Source organism: Tachypleus tridentatus, chromosome 9, assembly GCF_004210375.1.
Source record: "Tachypleus tridentatus isolate NWPU-2018 chromosome 9, ASM421037v1, whole genome shotgun sequence".
NCBI lineage: Eukaryota > Metazoa > Arthropoda > Merostomata > Xiphosura > Limulidae > Tachypleus > Tachypleus tridentatus.
In genome coordinates, this window is record NC_134833.1 from 74,046,323 (window position 1) to 74,073,351 (window position 27,029).

Genomic DNA, 27,029 nt, shown 5'->3' on the forward strand with positions numbered 1-27,029 from the left:
ACAATAACATATGGCAAACCTACCTTTTTGTTAAATTACGTCACATTTTGAAATATGAATTATAGCGTGATCAAGTCCTAATAATTTATTGTAAGATATTGTGCTTGCAAAATAAAATTTCACATTAACATTATTCATGCCTGTTATCTTATAATTTCAAAAGTGAATTTGGAGCTTTGCCTGCAGGTGCAGTTTCTTGAGCAGGAGATAAATGAACATTTAAACAGACACTATGGTTCAATATGTATGTAAGATAACTGTACATGAAACCACTTGTTAATTATAAATGCTAGACTGTTAAGGGATGCAATCCAATTAGTAAATTATGCAGAATACACAAAAATGACTCATACCCCAAATAGGAAGGACTTCTTTGTGAATCACTTTGTTACCAGGACCAACCCGTGTAAGTGCCTGGATCTATTGAAAAGAAAACAATTCTGTTTTACAGAAATTACAGTGTAATTGAATAATGTATCTACATAAAGCACTAAAATCTATGTGTCTACTTATCTGTTAACTGATTACTTCTTTAGGATGATAATTTGGAACAACAGCTATGTTAATGATAGGCTTAGTAACATTATTGTTGCTATTGAACACGAACTACCTCTGAGGTAAGTTAATGTTAACTATATTCACAGATGGCGTCACGTTTTTACACTAAAAAGTCTATACACACAATGTGGGGAAAGAACACAAAAACATCTTACAGATCTCAGGAAGTGTGTTAGCACTCTCTTGGAGGTGTCTTGGGACAATGAAAGAGAAATGACTATACCTATTGCAACAATGCGTGAAGTTCCTACCCCAACAGCCACCATACAGCTGATTAAAGAGCTATTTATTGAATTATACTCACTTCCTACTTTGACTCATGACCTTAAAACTATGGCCCATAAAACACTTCTGCAACCAATGAAATGTGAAATAGTGTGGAAGGACATTAATAACTGGGTGTTGGATGGTAGATTTGGTGTTTTATGGCACAAAGCAGCTAGGTTATCAGCACAAAACATCGGGTAAAAAGTTAAAATTAAACTAAATTTAGCAAAATTCATAAAAGGAAATTAAGGTAAAAGAAAACAAAGTTTAAAAAACAACATAAATAGCATAAAACCAATGTTTACATTTAGTCTACAACATTAAGAGAAACACTACAGTAATACAAGTTGTAAAGGACTTTCTGTAGCATAATTGTAATTATCTTAACTCGCCAGGAAGACTAACAAGTAAGTACAAAAACCACCGTCAGTCACCTGAAGTTGGCCTTTCCAGTCCTGGTTCGAGTTATTTGACGTTATAAATATTTTCAAAAAGTAAAGTAATAAAAGTTTCAAAACAACTTGTAGCAAAATTTTAATAACAAGTTGCCAGGATGACTAACGGGTAGTTCAAACAGCAGCGTTAATTACCTGAAGTTGGCCTTTCCAGTCCTGGTTTCGAGTTATTTAACGTTACGTCCATTTTATAATTTTAAATAGAACCAGATGAACTGTGATTCTTGAAAGGGAATCACATTAAAGAAAGGTATAATCTATAAATTAAATAACTTAAATGGCATTCAAAAGATTAATGACCTTTGAAAACTAAAAACATTTCTAAGGTGGACAGTGTCACCATCACCAATAACACTGTCTAACGTTATGGACAAACCTTGGGACAAAATATGTTTAAAATGGTACCGTCGTTGAGAGTCATAACGACGCCAAGAAAGTAACATGTGGCTTATTGTGACCTGAATGTTCACAGACTACATACTGGTGCATCAGTTCCAGATAAAAGAAAACGATGAGTTAAAAAACTGTAACCAATGCGTAGTCCAGTTAGAACAACTTCCTACTTCCGATCCTTACGGAGGCAAGACGACCAAAGTCAAATACAGGATTTTATTTGGAAAAGTTTGTTTTCACGTTGCTCACTTCAAGTCCACTGCCTGCTGGCACGGAGCAAAGAATTGAATACAGGACCATAGTCCATGTGTGCAATAGGCACAGCAGTGATAGTGCCAGAGCAGATAGATTTAGCTGCGGTGTTGGCGAGCTCGTTCCCGCGAATTTCAATGTGGCCCAGTATGCAGAAAAAATGGATAGAAGTAGATTTTAAAGAAAAATGGGCCAGTGAATTTTGAATATCGGTGAGAACAGGGTGCGAACTAGCGTGAAGTGATTCCAGAGCCAGTAGAGAAATAAGCGAGTTAGTATAAATAGTACAGTTTGAGTACCATCGAACCACAATAAACCATGGCAGAGCCCACAGAGTCACCTGATTCTGAACCATCTGTATAAATAGGAATGAAAGGACGGTCCAAAAGATGTTCAGCAAATAAGACAGTATTTCCAATCAGGAGTGTCTGCTTTTCTCAGATGACTTAAATATAGGTCACATTTGGGGACTTTAAAAAACCATGGTGGGAAGGGCTGACCAGTGAATACAGCAATGTTATCCAAGGACAGACCCAATTAATCCAACTATGCCTGGATACATTGGCCAAAAGGAGAAATGGTAGATTGTCTGTTCTGAAAAAGTATGACCCACCGAGGAAGGAGAACACAACCCCAGGTGCTATGCTCTGGTAAGAAACGAAGTTTCAAAGCATATAGTAAAGACAGTTGCAAATGGTGGAGGTGCAAAGAAGGTTCATGAGACTCTATGTATAAGCTCTGAAGTGGGGAAAGCTCCAGTGGAGAGCCAAAGTCCTTGATGATGAATAGGGTTCAGCATCTTTAAGGTTGAGGTCCTGGCAGAGCCATAAACCAGTGATCCATAGTCGAGTTTTGATTGAATAAGAGCACGATACATCTTTAGCATAGAACGTCATCCGCTCCCCAAGTGATGGAAGTGAAGACATGGAGAATTTTCAGTTCTCTTGTACATTTGACTTGTAGCTGCTTGATTTAGGGTATAAAGTTCAGCTTATGGTCAACGATAAGTCACAAAAACTTTGTCTCAGGGACCACAGGCAGCACAGCTTCACCAATACGGAGTTCAGGATGCAAACGGTTTTAGAGAGAGTTGATTGATTCATTGATTTAGTGTTTTATGGCACAAAGCAGCGAGGCTATCTGCGCCAGACATTCGGTAAAAATGTAAAAAAAAAAAAAAAAAATAAATAAATGTAGTAATAGACATAAATGGAAATGAAGGTAAAACAAAAAAGTATAAAACCAATGTTGACACCTAGTCTACAATGTTAAGATAGAAGGCAGAGTATAAGAAGTTGTAAGGTATTTACTCTAGCAAAAAGGTAATGATCATAACCCGCCAGGAAGACTAACAGGTAAGTTCAAGAACCACCGTTAATCACCTGAAGTTGGCCTTTCCAGCCCTGGTTCCGGGTTATGTGTCATAGCAGCTATTATCAAAATGTAAAAGAATAAATGTTTTAAAAGACACTCCGCAAAATCGTAATAATGAGTAGCCAAATGTCCAGTAAAAAGATAAAAGTCAAGTAAATGGAGTAAAATTTGTAAAAGTAATTGAAGATAAAAGCAAAACGGCAATTAAAACAGAAAATGGCGTAAAAACCAATGTTGACATCCAGTCAACAAAGTTGTAAAGAACTACCTGTAGCAGAATGGTAATGATCGTAACCCGCCAGGAAGACTAACAGGTAAGTATAAAAACCACCGTCAGTCACCTGAAGTTGGTCTTTCCAGTCCTGGTTCCGGGTTATGAGTCAATATGGCCAGTATTAAAAAGTTAAGTAGTAAAAGTGTGAAATGATATGCAGCAAAAGTATAATAACAACTCGCCAGGATGACTAATGAGTAGTTCAAACGGATAGTTCAAACAGGAGCGTTAGTCACCTGAAGTTGGCCTTTCCAGTCCTGGTGTCGAGTTATTTAATGTTCTGGCCATTGTCCAATGTCAAATTGAAGGAGAGAGATTAAAACTGTAAAAAAGGAACCACAATTAAAAAGGTGTAATGAATAAATATGCAACACTTAAATGAGATTAAAAAGGTTAATGGCCATTAAAAAATTAAAAACATTATCAAGGTGGACAGAGTCACCATCACCAATAACTCTGTCCAATGTAACAGATTGACCCTGGGAAAAAATATGTTTAAAATATTGCCGTCGTTGAGAATTGTAACGATGGCAAGAAAGTAAAACGTGGCTGATAGTGATTTGAGTGTTACACAAAATACACATTGGTGCATCAGTTCCAGATAAAAGAAAATGATGAGTTAAAAAACTGTAACCAATGCGTAGCCTAGTGAGAACAACTTCCTCCTTCCGAACTTTACGGAAGCTAGATGGTCAAAGTCCAATTTTGGGTTTGATTTGAAAAAGTTTGTTGTCACGTTGCTCATTCCAAATGGACTGCCAGCTGGCACGGAGCCGAGCCTTGAAGACAACACCATAGTCCATGTACGAAATAGGCATAGGAGTGATGGTGCTGCCATGTCTGCAAGCTCGTTCTCGCGAATACCAACATAGCCTGGTATCCAGAAAAACTGGATTGAAGTAGCTGCTAATAAGAAATGGGCCAGTCGGTTTCGAATATCAGCGAGAATAGGATGTGAGCTAACGTGTAGCGATTCCAAGGCAAGTATAGAACTAAGCGAATCAGTATAAATAGTGCAGTTGGAGTACTGCTCAGCTGCAATATGATCCAGGGCAAGAGGTATGGCATACAGTTCAGCAGTGAACACAGAAGCTGTAGAAGGGATTCTGCGTGCAACTACTGACCCATATCAAACCATAGCAGAGCCCACTGAATTACCTGATTTGGAACCATCTGTATAAATGGGAACTGAATGATTGTTTGAAAGATATTCATTGAATAAAAGACGGTACTTCCAATCTGGAGTATCTGCCTTTTTTAGGTGACTGAACGAAAGGTCACATTTGGGGGCTGTAATAAGCCATGGTGGGATGGGCCGACCTGTGGAATCTGCAATGTTATTCAAGGACAGACCCAATTCATCCAATTGCTCCCGGATGCGAAGGCCAAACGGAGCAATGACAGATCGTCTGTTCTGAAAAAGTACTGCCCACCGAGGAAGGAAAACACATTTCCAGGTGGGATGCTTTGGTAAGGAATGAAGTTTCGAAGTATATTGTAAAGATAGTTGCAAACGGCGAAGGTGTAGAGAAGGTTCATGAGATTCAATGTATATACTTTGAACTGGAGAGGTACGGAAAGCCCCAGTGCAGAGTCGAAGTCATTGGTGATGAACGGGATCCAGCATCTTTAAGGCCGATGGTCTGGCAGAGCCATAGATCATTGATCCATAATCGAGTTTCGATCTAATAAGAGCACGATATACCTTTAACAATGAACAGCGATCTGCCCCCCAACTGGTAGAAGAGAGAACACGGAGGATGTTCAGTGCTCTTGTGCATTTGACCCGAAGCTGCTTTAAGTGTGGTATAAAGGTCAGTTTACGATCAAAGATAAGCCCCAAGAACTTGGTCTCCGGGACCACTGGCAGCAAAACTTCACCGATATGAAGTTCAGGATCAGGGTGAATACCCCGTCGACGGCAAAAGTGCATGCATACAGTTTTGGAGAGAGAGAAATTAAAGCCGTTCGCCAGAGTCCACTTCCGTACACAATTGAGGGCGGTTTGTAGTTGCCGCTCAATATATCTCATGTTTGATGACTGACATGAGATGTGAAAGTCGTCGACATACAGCCCATTCGCAACAGTGAGAGGGAGTTGTTCAGTGATGGCATTTATCTTTATACTGAAGAGTGTAACACTCAATACACAGCCTTGAGGGACTCCAAGTTCCTGTACAAAAGAACGGGAAAGTTTCGAACCCACACGAACTTGGAATCTCTTGTCCATTACAAATTTTTTAATAAACATGGGTAGATGGCCACGTAACCCATATGTATGGAGGTCTCGCAAAACGCCATACCTCCATGTTGTGTCGTAAGCCTTCTCTATGTCAAAGAATATTGATATAAGATGTTGGCGGTTGAGAAAGGCTTCTCTGATAGATGTTTCAAGACGAATTAGGTGGTCTGTGGTGGAGTGCTGTCGACGGAACCCACACTGGGTGGGCGAGAGGAGGTTGTTTGATTCAAGGAACCAAACAAGACGAGCATTAACCATCCTTTCTAATGTCTTACAGAGACAGCTCGTCAAAGCAATTTGACGGTAGTTTCAAGGAATCTTGGGATCTTTCCCTGGCTTAGAGAAAGGTAAAATAATAGCCTGGCGCCAGGCATCAGGAAAAACATTCTCCTGCCAGATCCGGTTGAAAACAATCAGAAGGACATCAAGAGAAGCAGGAGATAGATGGTGCAGCATGTCATAATGAATATCATTAGGTACAACAGACGTACTGGCAGACCGATGAAGGGCCATTTTTAGTTCCACCAGGGTAAAGGGACAATTATAGTAAAAGAAACAGTCAGTTCGAAAGGAAAGAGGTGATCGCTCTGCCCGAGTCTTGATGGTCAGGAAGGTGGAGGAACAAGCAGAAGTGCTAGATACCCGGCAAAAGCTTTCACCTAGAGTGTTAGCGATGTTCCGAACATCAGTCACCTCCTGACCATCAGAGAGTAAGATCGAGAGGGGGATAGAATTGTAGTGTCCAATTTCGAATCCTGTCCCATATGATCTTGGAACTGGTGGTAGAAGATATGCTGGTTGTGAACTTAATCCAAGATTCCTTCTGGCTGTGACGTCTTACCCACCTAGCATGTGCACGGGCCCGTTGGAAAGCAACCCGGTTTGAAAGTGTGGGATATCTACGAAAAGTATCCCAGGCCCGCTTTTGAGCCTTCCGTGCTAAGTGGCAAGCAGGATTCCACCACGGACGAGGATATCGTGGAAAACGTGTCGAGGTTTTAGGAATACACTGAGCAGCTGCATGTGTAATACAGTCAGTTACCGCTGCTACACAGTCGTCTATTGATGGCTGATTTACGATGGCAGGATCAAGTTCTGCGAGAGCAGTAAAAGTGGACCAGTCTGCCTGATCCAGCTTCCACCGGGGCACGCGGGTAGGGTGGCATCAACCACGGCCAGTCTCTCTCAAAAGGATCGGAAAATGATCACTGCCTAGTGGATTACTGTCAACCCCATGAAAATGGGAGAATAATGAGGGGAGCAAACTGAGAGATCAATAGCGGTAAAGGACTGACTAGGTGCATGAAAGTAAGTGGAAGAACCAGTATTGAAAAGAGAAAGATTGTGATCAGAGAGCATCCGCTCTACAGATCGGCCCCTCCCATGAATAATAGCACTTCCCCAGAGGGGATAATGTCCATTAAAATCCCCTAGGATTAGAAATGGAGATGGCAATTGTTCAACGAGAGCATCAAGATCTGATTGATCATACGTATTTCCAGGGGACAGGTACAGAGAACAAACAGTGATGGTATGACCCAAGGAAACACGGATGGCTACAGCCTCCAAGGGTGTGTTGAGTGACAAAGACAAGGTGGGCACGTGTTGATCAACCAACAGTGCTACCCCTCCATGTACTCGACCATCACACAACCTGTCATTTCTGTACAGAGAAAACTGCCGAATGGAGACAGTATCAGCAGTTTTGAGAAATGTTTCTTGTAAAGAAAGACAAACAGGATGGTAGGAAGCAATCAGCGTTTTGATATCATCCAGATTAGAACGTAAACCTCGACAGTTCCATTGTATCAAGGTGGCCATTTTTAAGAACGGGTAGGTGAAGTGGCTGGAGAACCCTTCGGTTTACGACTACGTCTTTTTTCTTTACTGTCTTTAGTCGGAGGAGGTCTATCAGCCTCCATGGATCCTGCTCTGTGTCGGGTGGGCAGGTTTTTGTTATTGGAAGGGGAATCCAGTGACTGAGGACGCGAACGAATAATTGTTTTGTCTCTTGTGGTGGGAGAAAAAGATGTATCAGAAGAAATGCCTGTATTTGAAACTGAAGGACGTGGATCTTGAGGTTTGTTGGAAGGTATGGGAGGAACAGAGATAGGTGTGGAAGTCGATTCATCAACCTTTTTAACCACGGAGGTCAAAAGGCTTTTCATTTGTTTTGAAAACGATTCTCTTGGAGGCACAGAGAGATCTGTCTGCACTCCCACTGTAGTTGTGGAATGAAGTGCAGCAGCATATGTCCGGGATGGAGTGGTGGATAGCAATTTCCGAGCCTCAGGATAATTAATGTTATGTGTCGTTTTCAAACGCTGCACCTCTTTTTCCTCCAACCATTTTGGGCAAGAATGAAAGTAAGAGGGGTGAGAACCATTGCAGTTTACGCAATGTGGGTTCATGTCACAGTCATAGGCATCGTGGTCCTTGCCTCCACAACGAGCACATGTCAGGGAACCACGACAGGATGTCTTTGAGTGGCCGAATCTCTGACATTGGAAACATCGAAGAGGGTTTGGTATGTATGGCCGAACCCTGCAAATGAGATAACCTGCCTTGATGGTGACAGGTGCACGTGAGATGCGCCTCACTGCAGAAACTCCTTGAGTGGAGAGACCAGCGAGAATCTCTGACTCGGGAACGTTCTTCAAATCCCTTTCATCAATAACTCCTCGTGAAGAATTCAAGGTAGCATGGGGTGTAACCTCAATAGGTGTATCCCCAATTGCCTTTGAATTCAAGAGGAGTTCACTGTGTTGGGATGTGGATGTTTCAACCAATATGTCACCAGATCGAAGTTTCTTTACTGATTTTGGAGAGCCAGCAAGTCCCTCTAGTCCCTTTTGAATAAAAAAGGGGACATTTGCCCTAAAGGTTTTTTCGAAAGAGAATGTAATATAAGAAAATGAGGTACGTGTGTTACTGATGTTGAAGATTGCTGTTCTGTGTATTCAAGACGTGGTCGCTTACCCATTGACTGTTTTTTTACAATTTTATTTAAATTTTTTAGAGGATCCATAGGAAAAAGAAAAAAATTCGGTACCCCCCTGACCCCACCCACCATGGAGCCCTACAAGGGGACGCACTACAAAGTCACGCAAGGACAATGCAGCAACGCCAGGGTTTCGTGAGCACTATACCCAAACACCAGCATCAGGCATAATGTCCACAACACCCGTTGAGAACTTCCAACACTGGTACTTGGTTGACTCTAGCCCAAGTGGACCAGCCGATTGATTCAAGGGGGCCACCCAAAGGCCGCCCGTCTACAGGAATTCGAGGCCAAAGTGGTGTGTTAGGGTTGGACCCCTCAACCACCAGGATCCTCTCCTCCCCTTCACGGGTCGCCACGCACGGCAAACACGTGGGTGGATGTTTAGATCCCAGAGAAGGTAACCAGATAGAACAGAACCTTCCCTGGGAGATCCCCTCACCACGTACAGGAATCCACACCGAGGGGTTTAGAGAGAGAGAAGATAAAAATCCGTTTGCTATGGTCCACTTCAGTAAACAATTGAGGGCAGTTTGTAGCTGCTGCTCACCATATCTCATATTCGACAACTGATGTGAGATGTGAAAGTCGTTGACATATAGCTCATTTGCAACAGTAAGAGGGAGTTGTTCAGTGATGGCATTAATCTTTATACTAAAATGTGTGACACTCAAAACATAGCCCTGAGGGACTCCAAGTTCCTGTAGAAAAGAAGGGAAAGGTGTTGAACCCACATGAATGTGGAATCTCCTGTCTATTAAAATTTTTAAATAAAAATCGGCATATGGCCACGTTACCCATATATATGGAGGTCTCACAAAATTCCATATCTCCACGTTGTATCATAAGCCTTCTCAATGTCAAAGAATATTGATACAAGATGGTGTCGTTTGAGAAAGGCTTCTCTGATTGACGTTTCAAGTCGAATCAGGTGGTCCATGGTGGAGCACTATCATTGGAACCCACATTGGGTGGGGAGAGGAGGTTCTTTGATTCGAGAAACGAAACAAGATGAACATTAACCATTCTCTCTTAGGTCTTACAGAAACAGATCGTCAAAGCAATTTGATGGTAGTTTGAAGGAATCTTGGGACTCTTCCTAGGTTTAGAAAAAGGTAGGACAATAGCCAGGCGCCAGGCATCAGGAAAAACATTCTCCTGCCAGATCCAGTTAAAAGCAATCAGAATAATAGCAAGAGAAGCAGGAGAGAGAGTGTGCAGCATCTCATAGTGTACATCATCAGGTCCAATCGATGTACTGCCAGACTGATGAAGGGCCAGTTTGAGTTCCACCAGTGTAAAGGGACCATTATAGTCATAGACACAATCAGTTCGAAAGGAAAGAAGTGATTGCTCTGCCCGAACTTGATGGCAAAGAAGATGGAGGAAGATGCTAAATACCTGGCAAAAGCTTTCACTTAGAGTATTGGCAATGCTCTGGGTATCAGCTACTTCTTGGTTATCAGAGAGCAAGAGCGAAAGGGGATAGAATTATATTGCCCAATGACCTTTCGAATCTTGTCTCATGTGACTTTGGAACTGATGGCATAAGATATGCTATTTGTGAACTTAATCCAAGATTCCTTCTGGTTTTGACTTCTTACCCACCAAGCATGTGCATGAGCCTGATGGAAAGTGATGCAGTACGAGAGTGTAAGATACCTACAAAAAGTATCACAGAGTAATTTTTGAGACTTCCGTGCCATGTGTCAGGGAGGATTCCACCATGGACAAGGATATTATGGAAACCGTGTCGAGATTTCAGGAATACATTGAGCATCTGCTTGTATAATACAGTCAGTCGCTGCTGCTACACAATCATCTATTGATGGCTTACAGATGATGGCAGAATGAGGTTCTGCAAAAGCAGTGAAAGAGGGCCAATTTGCTTGATTCAGCTTTCACCAGGGCACATGGGTTGGGTGACGTCGACCACGGAAAGTCTCTCTCATAATTATAGGATAATAATCACTGCCTCATGGATTATTGTCAACCCTCCATGAAAAGTGGGAGAATAGCAAAGGAAAACAAACTGAAAGATCAATTGCAGTAAAGGACCAACTAGATACATGAAAATAAGTATAAGAATCAGATCTATGGATCGAGCCCTCCAATCAATAAACACTTCCACAGAGGGAATGATGTCCATTAAAATCTCCCAGGATAAGAAAGGGAGACAGCAACTGTTCAATGAGAGCATCCAGGTCTGATTGATCATTGGTCTCTCCACGCAACAGGTAGAGAGAACAAACAATGATGGTATGACCCAAGGAAACACGGATGGCTGCAGCCTCCAAGGGTGTGTTGAAAGGCAAAGACAGAGTGGGCACATGCTGATCAATCAACAGTGCCACCCCTCTATGCACTCGTCCATCACACAGCCTGTCATTTCTGTACAAAGAAAATTACCAAAAGGTGAATGTTTCAGCAGGTTTCAGAAATGTTTCCTGTAAGGAAGGACATACTGGATGATAGGACGCAATCAGTGTTTTGATGTCACCCAGATTGGAATGTAAACCTCGACAGTTTCTTTGTATAAAGGTGGCAATTTTTTTTTATCTATAGGAGAACTGTGTTAAGAACGCTTCTATTTACGACCACATCTTTTTCTTTACTGTCTTTATATACTTAAAAACGGCTGATACGGATAGAGAAAGCACTAGTAGAGGAGTAAACAACGTTTTGACTTTCTTTGGTTATTGTCAGGTTCACAAATGATGACTGAAGAAGGTCGAAACGTTGTTTGCTCCTCCACTAGTGTTTTCTCTATCCATATCAACCATTTTTAAATATATAATTTTCTCTACAAGTGGGTTTTCTTGTCATCATGGATCTTTATCTTTATTCGAGGGGATTTAATGACCTCCATGGATTCTGTCTTTGGTCGATTTGGCTGGTCTTTGTTTCTAAAAGAGGATTCCAGCGACTGAGGATGTGGGAGAAAAAGATGTATCCGAGAAAATGCCCATACCCAGAAGAAATGGAAGTGGATCTTGGGATTTGCTGGTATGTATGTGATGGACAGAGATAGGTGTTGAAGCAGATTCATCAACTTTTTAACCATGGAGGTCAAAAGACATTTTATTTGTTTTGAGAACAATTATTTTGGACGCACAGAGAATTCTGTCTGCACTCCCACTGTAGAAGTGGAACAAAGCACAGCAGCATACATCCGAGATGAAATGGCGGACAACAGCTTTCGAGTCTCAGAGTATGTAATGTTATGAATCGTTTTCAAATGCTGCACCTCTTTTTCTTCCAACCATTTAGGGCAAGAACAAAAGTAGGATGGGTGAGAGCCATTGAAATTGATGCAATGATGGTCCATTTCACACTCATAGGCATTGTGGTCCTTGCCACAGTGACGAAACTGCTGACACTGGAAATATCAGAGGGTTTGTAATGTATGGCCATACCCAACAATTAAGATAGCCTGCCTTGATGGTGGCAGGTGGACGTGGTGATGTAAATGTCAGAATGAGGACACTGGTCGGCATTGTAATTCAATCTTTGGGAGTGGAGACATGACTCACTGCAGAAAATTCTTGGGTGGAGAAACCAGCAAGAATCTCCGATTCGTGGATGTTCTTGAAATCCCTCTCACCAATAACTCCTTGTGATGAATTCAAAGTAGCATGAGGTGTACCTTCAATACATATATCCCCAATCGCCTTTGAATGCATGAGGAGTTCACTGTGTTGAGATGTGGATGTTTCTACCAATACATCACCAGATCGAAGCTTCTTTACTGACTTTGGAGAGCCACCAAGTCCCTCTAGTCCCTTCTGAATGAAAAAGGGAGACATTTGCCCTAAAGATTTGTCTGAAAGAGAATGTACTATAAGAAAATGAGGTACAACAGGTGTTACAGATGTTGAAGTTTGCTGCTCAGAATCTTCAAGACGTGGTCGTTTATCTATGGGTTGTTTATTCACTATTTTATTTAAATTTTTATTTGAAGAATCCATAAAAAGGAATGTTTCACTGCCCACTAACCCCACCCACCATGGAGCTATATAAGGGGACGCACTACAATGCCAAACAAGGACACTGCAGCAATGCCAGAGTTTCATGAGCACTATACCCAAACACCAGCATCAGATACAATGTCCACAACACCTGCTGAGAACAACCAACACTGGTACTTAGTTGACACTAGCCCAAATGGACCAGCTAATTGACCCAAAGGGGTGCCACTCCAAGGCTGCTCGTCTATAGAAATTCAAGGCCAAAGTGGTGTGTTACGGTTAAACCCCTCAACCACCAGGATTCTCTCCTCCTCTTCACGGGTCGCCACACACGGCAAAAACGTGGGTGGATGTTTAGATCCCAGAGGAGGTAAACTGAAACAACAGAACCTTCCCTGGGAGGTTTCCTCATCACGCACAGAAATCCACACCGAGGAGAGCTGGGTGTTGAAAGCACATAATAGAAGACATATTTACTGTCACTACACTTTCAACTACCTCTTTCTATAAAGTCACCTTGACCATTGCAGTTTTTACCATGTTTTAAGTACATATATAGGAAATTCTCAAAGCTTGTACATAACTATGGTGAGGTATTAATAAATACTGTAATAATATCTTACATTAGAAATAATTATGTTTATGTTAGTTATTGTGTTATTTGTCATATCATATACCTCCATGATTTTCCAAATTAGTTACCCAAACAAACGATGGATATGTCCTTTGTGGTGTGTTAATAACCTGGTATAGTTACGTACACATACATAAGGCTAATTAGATGGATATCATGTAATAATTTCAACGTTTGTAGATGGACCACGTAATAAGAAAATAATTTGAACTTACAGAATAATTAAATTCAATACAAGGTTTATGAGATTAATATTGTTAAAAAAGAGAAACATAATTTCAGCCATACATTTTAAGCTGTCTTGAAATTAATACAATTTCATTTTAATAATGTTAAAGAAAAATTTATTTAGCTTTTATCAGATACTTAAAAAATAATTTAGTCTGAGTTACAATATTATGAACGTTTTTAAATTTCAGTTTATAGCAATGAATATTGCTATGCTTTAACCAAGATGATGGTAAGGAAATTTACTTTGTTGAAAATATAACGAAAATCATTTAAATAGGTCTTAATGAAAGCTGTGCAATTTAAATGTCAGTGAAAATCACTGAGCTTTAGTCATGTGTTATTAATGTAGTTTATCTTTAATGAAATTCTAACAAAAGTGAAATAACATTAATTAGGTCTCAATGAAAGTTATTTAGAATTATTCATTTTCTGATACAAATCGTTGTATCAGTTATGAAGATTTTAACTTTAAATAATCAGTTCCCTATCTAAAACATTAAGTAATTCAGCCACATTGAAATCGTTATATTTACTTCGTAAGAAATATTTAGAACAAAACATTATCTTAGCAGTTTAGTTAGTATTTACATAAAAAAAGAAAAGATTGCATTACAAACCACATGATCTTAAGGAGATTTAGTCTGAAGATATTCTAATGAAAATCATTGAGCTTTAATCATATGTTAATAATATATCTTCAATGCATTCCTAACAAAAGTCATATATTTTCATCAGACCTTAATTAAAGTTATTTAGAACTAAATACCAAAACATGGGATAAAACAAAATTTTAGTTTGACAAATTATAATGAAAATTACTTAATTTTATATAAGTTTTAATAAAAGGAACTTTAAGTTTATGCATGAATTCTAATGTAATATTCCATTTTATCGTTTTGCATTTTATTTAATATCAAAATTTATGGAATACCCCTAGAAAAACTCAAATATGTAGCTTTCAGAAATCAGAATGCCAAATATTTTTCTTATTATAGTTAAGTAGTTAGAGAAACACTAATGATTACATGACTGTAAAGGAATGTTACACCCTTACACCAATGCCAGACAGACAACTAAATGTTGTCAGAATTATGTATTTTTAAAGTGAAATACTACAAGGTTTTATTTTCTGTGCTTCATCATTCTCTGTTTAATCCTGGTGAAATGTCAATATATTTTAATAATTCTTTTACATCACATTTTTAATTGTTTTGTTTGTAAATTATTGCTAAAAATGTCTGAAATACCTTCAGAAAATTTCATATATGTATATATAACTTTCAAAAATCAGCACCTTAACAAAATAAATGATTTACAACAAAATCCCAATGAAAGTAATGTGGATATTTTGAATTTTGAAAAAAAGTGGGGTTGAGGGTTAGTATGATCATGATAAAATTATTTTTCTTTTAGTGAGCAATTTAGCTTCAAATAGAGTACAATGAAAGCTAAGTGGTTCAAGACAGTTATTGTTTCTGTTTGTTATAAAGTACATCAATAGTTGTGTTTTATTTCTTAAGAAATACACAGCTAATGGCCAATTTTTATATCGCTACTTTTAGCACGTATACATGTACAATTCTTGTCAGATTTCTAAAACATGGTTGTTAATAATATACACATCTCAAATTGCTTGAAGTTAAAGTTAACCTCTACAATACTGAAGGATATGGAACAGAATATTACTTGTATCTACTAGCTTATAACTAGTTTTGGCTCAATACAATAGGCATAGCATTCCTACTATGTACACACAAAATAAATTTCACCAAACTAAACATTTGCTTTCTTGTGCGTATGTTTTGGTTGCATAGACAATAGTAGAAGTTGTACAGTAAAAAATAACAGCTGAACATATGAATGCTCAATATATTAAATATGTAAATTCTGAAATTACTATATAGTGGGCAAGAAATCATTAAATGTAATATGAAAACAAAATAAAAACTGGAAGACAACAATCTGATCTAAATAATACAAAAACATAATGACCTAATGTTAATTTTTGTGAACAAATTTTTGTCTTAAAGGCAAACCAAGATTAAATGCTTTAAACCTGTTGATTTATGTCATATAAAAGAACAAAATATTACTGAACGTCTATTTGGATTCTGGTAACAAAGGTAATCCAAAAGATACGCCCCCCGCTAGTACAGAGGTATGTCTCCGGATTTACAACGCCACAATCAGGGGTTCGATTCCCCTCAGTGGGCTAAGCAGATAACCCTTTGTGGCTTTGCTATACGAAAAACACACCAAAAGATACATGCTTTTATTAATTGTAATAAAATTTGGTAACGACTGTAAACAGTTTTTTTGTCTTATTTTTCGTTAATGTATTCAATTATATCTATATTTAGAATCTCTACCTCAAAGATGTAAGATTTTCCTGGAATAAGGTGATATATGGTTCCTATGGTTTCTGTCGGTTTGAACACATGACGACGAACAACTAATAATTCCTGAAAAGTAATTAAAGGAGACAAATTAAGAAAGATTCACAAGAATTCTAAGTTTAAATTTTACATCCTGTTATCATTATGTATTTTAACCTAGACTTAAAACTACCCAAGGTTGTAATAGACAGCCACTAGATCAATTTTCATCAACAGGTGTTAGTTTTACTTGAAGTTTAATATATAACCTAGATAATTTACAGGGTTTTGCTTTAAAAAATTTAAAACATTTGTTTTATATAGTGTTAAAGTTTAGCAAAAAAACTACATGTCACTTCAATTTAACCTGAATTTTAGCAACCAAACTATATAGTTTAAAGTAAAATATAACATTCATGCAGATAGTCTTATAATTTTACTTAGCCGTTAACAACCAATTAATAAAGTTTTAGATTTCTTCCTGAAGGCATGTTTATTGTATCTTCAATGTTTTGTAGTTTTATTACTACTTTAACATGATATTTTACTTACACTTCAATAATTAGTTTACTAGGACTTTAACAGTGAAACTTAAAATATAATTTTTGGTTTTATCAGCAGTTCTATAAAAGACCAATTTGGATAATAGTTGATTACAAATATTGAGAAGCGTTCTTAAATATTGGCATGTTATTTTACAGACACTGTTTATGCAAAGGAAAACACAAAACTATTAGAAAATGTGCATACTTTAAATTCCATGTATAAAATCAAGTGCATGAGAACCCAATATTATGTATTATTCTAAACATGTCAGTTAACTGATTAATACATTTATTGTACACGTATGTATTTTTATTCCAAACATTTTTATGCACAAATAACATTTAAGTATAAAAAGTATGCACAACATATTTCCATTCCTGAGTAAATATGTATACTTATATATAAACATATTTCATACTTTATCAAAATAGGTGACTTGGAATCCAGTGAGTACTCCATGTTGGTCATGTGGGGAAAGAGACCATTGGAGCGTTAGGGATGAGGGCCTAATGTCAATGGCTTTGAACAAGTGAACTTTTCCTGGAACTGAAAAAATATATGTACACATTACTTATATTTCACTTATTAGTACATAAGATAAAAAAGTGCTTTAATTTCATGATACAATGAAGTACATAATTTTAATCAACATAGTGAATTTGTAATATTATTTATTTTTAATAATAAAGCAAAATATGAATAAAACATTTATCATTTAACCATTTAATGAACCAAACCTGCTTCTTTTTGCTATAATACATGTCTTAGTATACAATTTTCTTTTAATTTTTATGTGTTTAATGGAATCAGGGATTACTTCTTTCCATTCTTTTTTGTGCAAAAATTACTTGAAACAAAAGATGAGTTAGGGAGAGAACTGATTGAGGTGTTTAAGACTGTAAAGAGAATTTTTAGTGTTGATGCATCATCTTTTTTCATATTTAACAGTGATAACAGTAGAAGTAAGAGATACAAGTATAGAGTTTGGTAAGGTAGGTGTCATCTTCAGATAACACAGTTTTAGTTTTTTAACAGGGTTGTCAGCCTTTGGAACGAGTTGACTTCAAATGTTGTAGAGGCAGTAAATTTAAACGAGTTTAAGAAAATGTGTGATAGGCACAAGAATGATAAGAGATGGATTTAATTTTTTTTAAAGTTAATTTAGTTTAGAGTACGAAACAACCAAGGTGGACCAATAGGCCCCATGTTGTCCCAAAATGTTATGTTACTATCTAAAATTTGCAACTAAGAACTATTTGAGGTCTTAAACATGTTCAAAGTCACAGATCTATAACACAACAAATACATTGAGATAAATTATGAACAAATTTTGTGTTCAAAATAATTAGCACATACCAGATTCTAAGGTTTGAAATGTCCTAGATAAAGGAAGACTTCTACGAACAGTAGAAGTGCCATATCCACTGATGACTGTCACTGAAAAGGTGTAATTATGATGAGGGTGCAAGTTAGAACATGTTATTTGTTCCAAAGCAGTCATATTCCATTGTAAAATTCCTTTGTGATCCAGATACTGCACTTCATAGATATCTTTCTCACCATTAGGTACATCCCATGTTAAGCTTATACTTATGTCAGTAATTTTCACAGCACTGATGTTTTTTATATGATCTGGGTCTAAAGAAGCATAAGTAGAGAAACACAATAAATAAAACGTACTTCTTTATGCTTGTATAAATATACATATATATATATTTATATATACATGTAAAACATAAAGTTAATATATACACATATTTGTAGTACTAATGGAAATGAATTAAATTTGTCATAATTGTAATCAGGTGTATTTTAATTGTTATTTAAAAATTTATCCCCCACCATAACATCAGAAATTTATATTATAACTTGTATATACTTGGATTAATTATAAACAATTAAACATATTAATAACATTTGTCACAGCTAAGAGACAGAGTAATTAGAATTAAAGGATTATTACATAATTACAAAGTAGATTTAGTACAAGCTCATTTAAAACACAAGATACATGCAAACAGAACATTGTATATATGATATACAACTACAGAAAATACAAATTAATACAATGAATAATTGTATTACCTGGGATTAATTCCATTATTACTCTATAACTTGCAGATGAATCAAAATTAATATGAAAATAATAAATAACCTCAAATATCAACTTTTAACGAAATGTTTATTTATTTACTTCAAATAAACCAATTTTTCATCAAGATTTTGAGATGATATACTTGGATTATTTTTAATAGCTGTTATTGTTGTTGTTTTCCATAAATTACTTCTAAAGATCAATTACATTCATCATTTCTACTATCTATGCAGAAACTAGATAGTGTGAGAAAAAAAAAAACAGCACTGCTACAATTTACAATAAAAAGGTTGTATGTATATACGACTACTGTCTAAATCACACTTTCATATCTTTACGTTAAAGGCAGTCTCAGCAGCTTAGCTGTAAGTCTAAAGGCTTATAATGCTAAGAACCAGATTTTTAGCAGATAGCTCAATGTGTAGCTTTGTGCTTAACAACAAAACAAACATGTCAAAGACATATGGATAAAGAAAAAGCTTTAAAAGTATTCTGTTCAGACACGCAACTAAAGATTTTTGAAGATTGAGTTTTAAAGGCAAACAGTTTAAATATAAAGCTTGTGATGCAAGATCATATGCAATAACAAAAAGTAATTTGTAAGTTCCAGAAACACCATTTCATTTTGAGAAAAATCACAAAATTACAGTTTTAAATCATTTTGTCCATATTTGAAGAATTACATATAAAGATCAACATAATTATTTAAATCACATAACTTGACACAAAAGCTTACATAATCGAGCCTGTATATGTGTTGGTATGCTGTATACTCCTCCACTCACAGTCCAAAGGGTAATATTATAAAGATGACCAGGTAAAAGACTGTCAAAAATTACTATATGATTCATATCATTGTGAAGCTTCTCTTGAGCTGGTACTGTAAAATCACTAAGTTGAAAACGATACCGGTCAAATATAACATTTTGTGTAGAAGTTGGGGTGTACTTGATCATGAGGGTCCGAGTTTCATGTTTATCAGTTACTATATTTAGTACTGAATCAATCACGGGCACTTCAATAAAATAACAGATAAGGAAAATTAGAATTTCACTTATCTATATAGAAAAAGAAGTATTAGAAACAAAAGCTATATTAAAGGGATTAGAAGCCTCTAATATTATAAAATTAGCCTTTTATAATTAGCCTTGAAAACCACAATTTTGCAGATCATTCAATACATTTATCTTCTAGTTTTATAATTCAGAAAATTAAATACTTATTTTTCAAAAGAGGGTATTTTTAAAATCTGCAAGAAATAATAATATTTCACTGGATGATTTACTTGCATTGAATTTTAAATGATACTAATTGCTTATTTTGAAATATATATGACTTCAGTTATTTAGGTGGTATTCGTTGTATAAGATAAGTATCTGAATGGTTTTTTTTTTATAACAGCAACATTTTGCATTTATTGAAATAGCCTAAAAGAATGTATTCTTAAAGAAAACGTGTTCTAAGATGTAATCTTGAAATTTTACACATTAAAAGTGCATAATGTTAGTAAAAACAGCCATATACAACAAAGAAAAAAATATAGCTTACAGTTATAAACTATAAAAATAGTATTGCCCAGAAATCCTGCAACTTACTTGTACGCATTTGAATGTCAAAGCCTTCACTTTGTAAATTGTTACTAACAGCATAGAAATGAACTAAATACAACTCTCCAGGTTTCAGCTTGTCAACAAGCACACTCACCATTTCTCCTTGCTGTGTCTCAGTAGCAAATATCTGTATGAGTAGAATAAAATCAGAAAGAGAAACTTTCATGGATGGTTTAAAGTATTTAAGGATTTTAGAATTTCCAAGTGCTAATACTGCAATAGAGTGTGATCATATGCAATGTTTTTGCACTGAATACTGCCTGTTTTTGTATATTTGTCAAATATTGTATTTGAAGTTATTCCACTTTAAATGGTATTAAAGTGTTTTCACATGTTTTAACTAGACAAATATAAACAATTATCTGTCTCAAAAACAAGCAAGATCATGAGACAGTTGAGAACCATCAATTATATTTGTCAAAATATATAATATCTTATTTACTTTAGTTATATAAGATTGAAAAGATTCAAAATTCTTTCTCCTATTATAGTTAAATAGTTAGAAAAACACAAAAATCATATGACTACGAGAGAAAATTCAGCCTTAAACATATGCCAGACAAATAACTAACTACTACCAGAATTATACTTGTATGTCATAGCTTTTAAGATAAAAATTTTTGTCAATTTGTGTATCTGTGAAATGAAATTTCACAAGACGTTATTTTATGTGCTTTTTCTACAATGCATAACGTAGACAGTAAAGAGGAACAAGGTAAAGATTCTTTATAAACAGAGACTGAACAGTGGTGTCAGATAAATCAAGTATTACATTGAAGTATATAAAGATCTTTTATAGTTGTTATTACATCAAATGCATTGTTCGACTTGAGTTTAGTACTATTCATGTTAAATTTCTAATTCTAACTTTAAAATTCTATCTCCCAAGTTCTGTCCAGATATAAAGCTTTGGACTGAATAAAATACAATAATTTGCTTAAAAAATACAAAAAGATTTAAACTAAAAAGATGAAAACCATCTTCTTTTCTAGTTTTATGTTATCATAACATCAGTATAAAATTTTTGTTACAATAATGTGAACCAAGATCTCCATACCTGCTGTGAAATTTGAGATAATGGTTTTGGAACAGTATTATAAACAATAATGTAGTAGTCTACTTTTCCTTGTGGGGCAATCCATTCAAATGTTACATTGTAGGAGTCCAAGATGTAATGCACATGCTTGACAGAATTAGGGTCTGAGAGAGAAAAAAAAAGAAATATAAATATTTATATATGTTGATGAATTGTTCATAAATATATATTACGAATATTATAAACAAAACTAAAATTATAAACAATAACAATATATGTTATGAGACTTGAATTAGATATTTTAAATATTCCCTTTGGTGAAAATGATTAAACTTATATTCATTTTTTGTAACATAGTGTCCAAAACATATGTGAGAGATTTTAGATTAAAGCTGTATTGCATACCATTCTTCCTCTATACCTCCTTAACTTCACACAAACATAGTAGAGTTTGATAATGTTTAATAAGGAACATTTTTTTCCTTTTCGTTACAAAGGTGAAGAACAATAATTATAGAATAATTCATAGAATTAATGTACTAAGTTATTTTTAAGTTTCTGAATAAATACTCATTTTATAAAAAACCTGAAACAGAAAACATATTTAGTTATTAAGATGAAAGAAAACAGTCACATATTTTGCTCCTCAGAGTGTAAGTAATAAAAAATTAATGACATGAATTTGTGAATTTTCAACATCAAAAATTTGCACATACATTTTTTTATGCGATGATAAGTAAATAAATTAAATGCATCACTTTTAAATACCACATCATTCTATGATCTCTGGCAAGAAAATATAATTTTTATAGGTTGCAAAAAATGTAGCTTCAGAAGCTCTGTGAACAGTCAATGAATGCTTGTAAATTTCAAAATTCACAATAAAACTTTCCAGTACAAGAAAGTACACAAGTAACTGAATACAAACAAACATGTTAGATCAAATCAAGAATAATGAAAAAAATAGCTTCATATAAATCAATACTTGCATAATCACCATTATTTGTTGATACAGAATTCTGTTAATTTTTCTTAGAATTCATCAAAGAAAATTTATCACATAAACCTTCTACATCCAATCTTAGCATAGTATATACATCTGGAAAATTAAGTGTTATTCATAGTATTTATTTTGTCAATAATACACATCTTGGTTTTGTAAATTCACAGAAATAAACTAATATAACATTTCTCTGAGCTTGAATAAGGTAGTAATGGTTCACGTTATTACCAATAAACAGTTTATCTGTTATAAAAAATATATGCTGACTTTATTTAAACTAAAATATAAAAACTTTAAAATGTAATGAAATTGGCCTGAACAAAAAGTTTACTTACATGTTGATTGTTTTAATTCTCTAACTTCTTTGCTTTCAACATGGTTACTAACTGATGTGACTCTGACAATGTACCACTCACCAGCAACTAAGTTACTTATTTCAGATGATGTAGCATTCACAATTCCTAAAATGATAGAAAATTCTGTACTTTTTTTGGAAGCAGTATGGGATATACCTGTAGTCCTCCATCTTAGATACAATGGTGACCTTAGAGATAAAATCATAAGGACAGTAACTGCAATAGCCAGAGAAATGTCAAAATATTATTGCAGAGATAAACTGAGTTTGTGAAACTCTAAGCTTGCAGAAGAAAAAGATTCTGTACTTGATAAGAACAAAGTGAACAAAACAATCTTTTAATCTCAACAAAAACAATCAAAAGCAAATACGTACACTAGATGATAAGCAATATTTCTAATGAACAGAAAAAGAGGTTTTAATTATTTATCTTTTTGTAAGAAGATTCTTTTGTGGACTACTATACTACAACATTACATGCACAAAAATAATAACACACTACCCACATCATGTTGATCATTCCAAAATAAAATAAAGGAGGATATATCTTCAAAGCATTACCTAAACTATCATTGGAAAAATCACATCCCTGCCTTTTGTAGCATATCCAATTACACAACAACCTTTCCCATAAGAAGAATATGTGACACCAGAAGATAATTAACCAGATTAAAAGGTAACTAGGTCAACAGCAATAAAGTCACATTCCATGACCAATGCTCAACTGCTAAAATGATACACATGGCTAGAAATTTGACTTCAGTAAAACAGAAGTAAACTCCAAATGTGTTTTGCATACCACATATCTAATAGGATGTTCAGTTACATAAAATTCATATTAAACATGCAGAAATTGCAGAATAATTGTAAGAGCAAGAGACGTAAAGATAGCAAATAAATTTAGTTTCTGATAAAAACATCCCCAAAATGCCCTTATTTCAAATAGCTTATATATGATATAGCTCTTTGGACTCTTCTGTAAGTATTACATGTTTTTTATAGTTTCACTCATCAATGGACATGCAAAGAAAAATAGTGAAGGTTAATCACACTGCATAAGAATTATGTTCCAAGTCTACTATGGAAAAAACTTCCTCCATGATTATAAATGTTCAATTTGATAGTCATTATTATGTGATACCATGTTTCCATTATAACAAGTCTTAGAATCATACGTTTTTACAACCTTTGCAAAATAAAAACATAAAAATATGTTGGAAATGCATCAGGGTATTTGACAGATGTATGTATGAATTGGATTGTTGGGATTCCAATTTCTCTATACATCTTTCTCACAAAAGCAGCCATTTATTGATTTTGAGGTATGGATAAAAATTTGTGAGCCTTCATCAGCTACAAATTCTTGTTTATTATTTTGTTTAAGGTACTAAAGAATATGACCTACAAGCTTCATCATAATGGATTGAAGAAATTTCTTTTCATAACCACAGTCTTCACTTTGTTCTGAATTGGTTTGGGGTATGATTTTGAAGTTTACTTCTGTCTTAAACACACTGTTGTATAAGTTTTTACTCTTTCAAACAGAACAACGAAAGTTCTCTTTGGCTTTATATTATTTTTCAATCTCACTACATGAACATTTGTCCTCAGAAAGTACTGTCATTTATGGAATCCAACCACAACTATACCCAAAAAGTATTACATAAACAAATGTTCAGAAATTTGCCATGAACAAATTATGCAGGTGTTAATTTTGTTGCTTCTGCCACCACTGCTTGGATCTCTAAATAAATTTGGATATTGTTCATACACTAAAATATTCATTAAGAAATTAGATCCAAATAGCAGTAGTAATTATCAAAGGAAATTTTGTGCTATTAAGATGGTGCAAATAAAAATACCATTAATGAATAGCAGTTTTACACGTCAAGTCACATAGAGGCTATAGGAAATGAAATAATATTTCACACAAAAAATTGAGAAGAGATTTTTTTAAATCTATATATATATGTTTTCATATAATATAAAGAAATTTTTCTAATCTAATCTTTACCATGATTAATACTATTGTATGGAACAAAAATTTCTGAAAGACTTTTACTTATATTACAACAGAAATGACTGGTAATTATTTTCCTGATTAACACTTTCAGTTGTACAAGTGGCTGGCCACTTTGTTAAAAACTGTGCCTAATAATAGGTTAGGCCATCTTTCACCTGAATGACAACAATGATATGACATGGCTTAGAATTTACAAGGTGCTGAAAGCTATCATGAGAAACTTTTTCCAATTCAGTTATTTATATTGTATGCAATTCATAGAAAGAGACAGGTAGAAAACAGTGATGGTAAATGTGTTTTTAACATTCATTACACAAATGGTCAATTGGATTGAAATCTGGAAATTGTGATAGCCATTGGAAATGCCTGAAGTCTCTGTTATATTTCTCAAGAGATGGATGCACAATTCAGGAACTTGGATAGAAACATTGCCATCTTGAAAGTAGCTGTTCCCATTAGGGCACACAATTCATTATTGGATACACTTAATAAGAAATTATGCATTTATTCTACCTTATACAGGAGTCAAGGAACCTAGGGTATTCAGAGAAAATATACCCTAAATTATGATTACATTACCTGTGGCCTGAACAGTTAGGACAACACAAGAGAGATAAGTTATTCTCAGAACGTTTTCTAAATCTACCTTTTCCAGCCTGTGCAAAAAAATGGTAAAGCATAATTCAATGGACTGCATCATCTTTCACCAGTTCTTTTTAGTCCAATGTCTATGTTCTTCACATGATTCAAAGCATTTTTTATTGTTGGTAACTGAGGCCAGTGTTTTGTGGAGTGGTGTCCTATGGCCATAATCTATTTGTGAAAATATTCTTCACAAGGTATGACTGAAGATAGGTATGATTGTCTTTCACTAAAGGTCTGTTGGTTAGTGTATTGGTTGATGATAATTGGACTTTATCATCCTGTCTTGATACATTTCTCCTCTTTCACAGATTATGTGTCTTTAGCCACAATTCTCTCTTGCAACAAATATTTTATTCAACTTTTTCCATTATTGATAAACTGTATTGACTGATATCTTAGAGCAGCTTGCCAATGAAACTGTCTTGGTCTTTTAGGCACCTATTAGATGTACTTTCACAATTATGCCTCTTTTGAATGTTGCAGTATCTTTGTATTTCCTTATATCTGTTAGAATGACTGCAAATATGCTTTTTCCATGGATCACCTGACATTTCATGTAACTAACCTAACTTAAACATGCAGCTCAGGTCAGGCTAAAGTTTGAAAACATAAATAAATTTCCAATAATGCCTAGCCCCTGTAATTATAAATATATATATAGTACATATTTGTAGAGCTCAGTCAATTGTTCTAACAAAAAAAATTATTCCATGTACCTTACCTTATATTTTACATTATTGTTTTTAGTAAACAAAAAATACAGTGGAATACTGCACTCTGTCCTCTGTGGGAACTGAACCTAAGAATTTAGCATTATAAGTCTATAAGCTTAACTTTGGGTTACTAGGAAACTTCCATGAACCATGATTAATATTGCACAATATTTTGCCTATACTTATGTAAATTAAACTGCTTGATAGCTTTGTTAATTTTTCCAACACCACATAATATTTTTTGTAATGCAAATAAACTATTCTATTCAACTTGTTTATAGAAAGTTGATATCAAGTATTTTACACAGAAGCATTGCTAGAGAACCCTATCTATTGGTCTTTAATGGTATAATTTTACTATATAATTTCAAAACTATATTTAAAAGTTTCTAGTATAAATTCTTGTAGATTGAATTCTTTTTCTAATTTTTCTAGGTATTTTTAATGTATTAAACAACAGCAAGTATGACCTTTATCATTACTTATAGCAGTAATTCAACTAAAAACAACAAATGAGATTTTCTCAAGATATTTTTAATTGGTTTGCTTTTAATATTTTAAATACAATTAAAGAGTTGTAAACATCTCCATCAAAACTGCTAATTTACATGCCCTTTTAAATTTCATCATGTATATTTGTCAAAATTATTTTTCATTCTAAAAGAAAAGCAACTGTATTGTAAATAGACTGCAACTTACCTACTTCTCTCAAAAAGTTAGAATAAGCTGGCCTGTAATAGACTATATAGTTGCCAACTAAGGAGTTTGATGGGGCAATCCATGTTAAAATTATTGTAGAGTTACTAGCTTTCATAGTTTGAAGTTTTTCTGGTGGTTTTGGATCTACAGATTGTGTACAAATACGAAATACTGTAATTAGTGGCCATTAAAATACAAAACTTTTCAATAAAAAATAAAACTTTAAAAAAAAATTAATGTTTTATAATACAAATTATCAAGATTCATCATATGGCTCTTT

The 27,029-nt window shown here is 34.9% G+C and overlaps 1 protein-coding gene and 1 long non-coding RNA gene across 11 annotated transcripts in view; one reads left to right on the plus strand and one right to left on the minus strand.

The window, feature by feature from the left end:
- Window positions 1–27,029, minus strand: part of LOC143225504 (tyrosine-protein phosphatase 10D-like) — a 165,025-nt gene that overhangs the window by 57,669 nt on the left and 80,327 nt on the right. For all 10 annotated transcript variants that reach the window (XR_013013888.1, XR_013013887.1, XM_076455067.1 and 7 more), the window contains 9 exons: window positions 26,750–26,893; window positions 22,650–22,775; window positions 21,333–21,475; window positions 20,261–20,402; window positions 19,402–19,680; window positions 17,927–18,208; window positions 16,989–17,116; window positions 16,019–16,111; window positions 354–420 (listed from right to left, as the gene is read on the minus strand). Coding sequence is in view for 8 of the 10 variants with exons in the window: in XM_076455067.1 (XP_076311182.1) it covers window positions 354–420; window positions 16,019–16,111; window positions 16,989–17,116; window positions 17,927–18,208; window positions 19,402–19,680; window positions 20,261–20,402; window positions 21,333–21,475; window positions 22,650–22,775; window positions 26,750–26,893 (1,404 nt within the window). In the remaining 2 variants the exon portion in view is untranslated. The remainder of the gene's footprint in view (window positions 1–353; window positions 421–16,018; window positions 16,112–16,988; window positions 17,117–17,926; window positions 18,209–19,401; window positions 19,681–20,260; window positions 20,403–21,332; window positions 21,476–22,649; window positions 22,776–26,749; window positions 26,894–27,029) is intronic.
- Window positions 13,548–17,136, plus strand: LOC143225507 (uncharacterized). The gene is made up of 3 exons (XR_013013889.1): window positions 13,548–13,878; window positions 16,010–16,118; window positions 17,002–17,136. It is a non-coding gene; the product is annotated as an uncharacterized LOC143225507 (long non-coding RNA).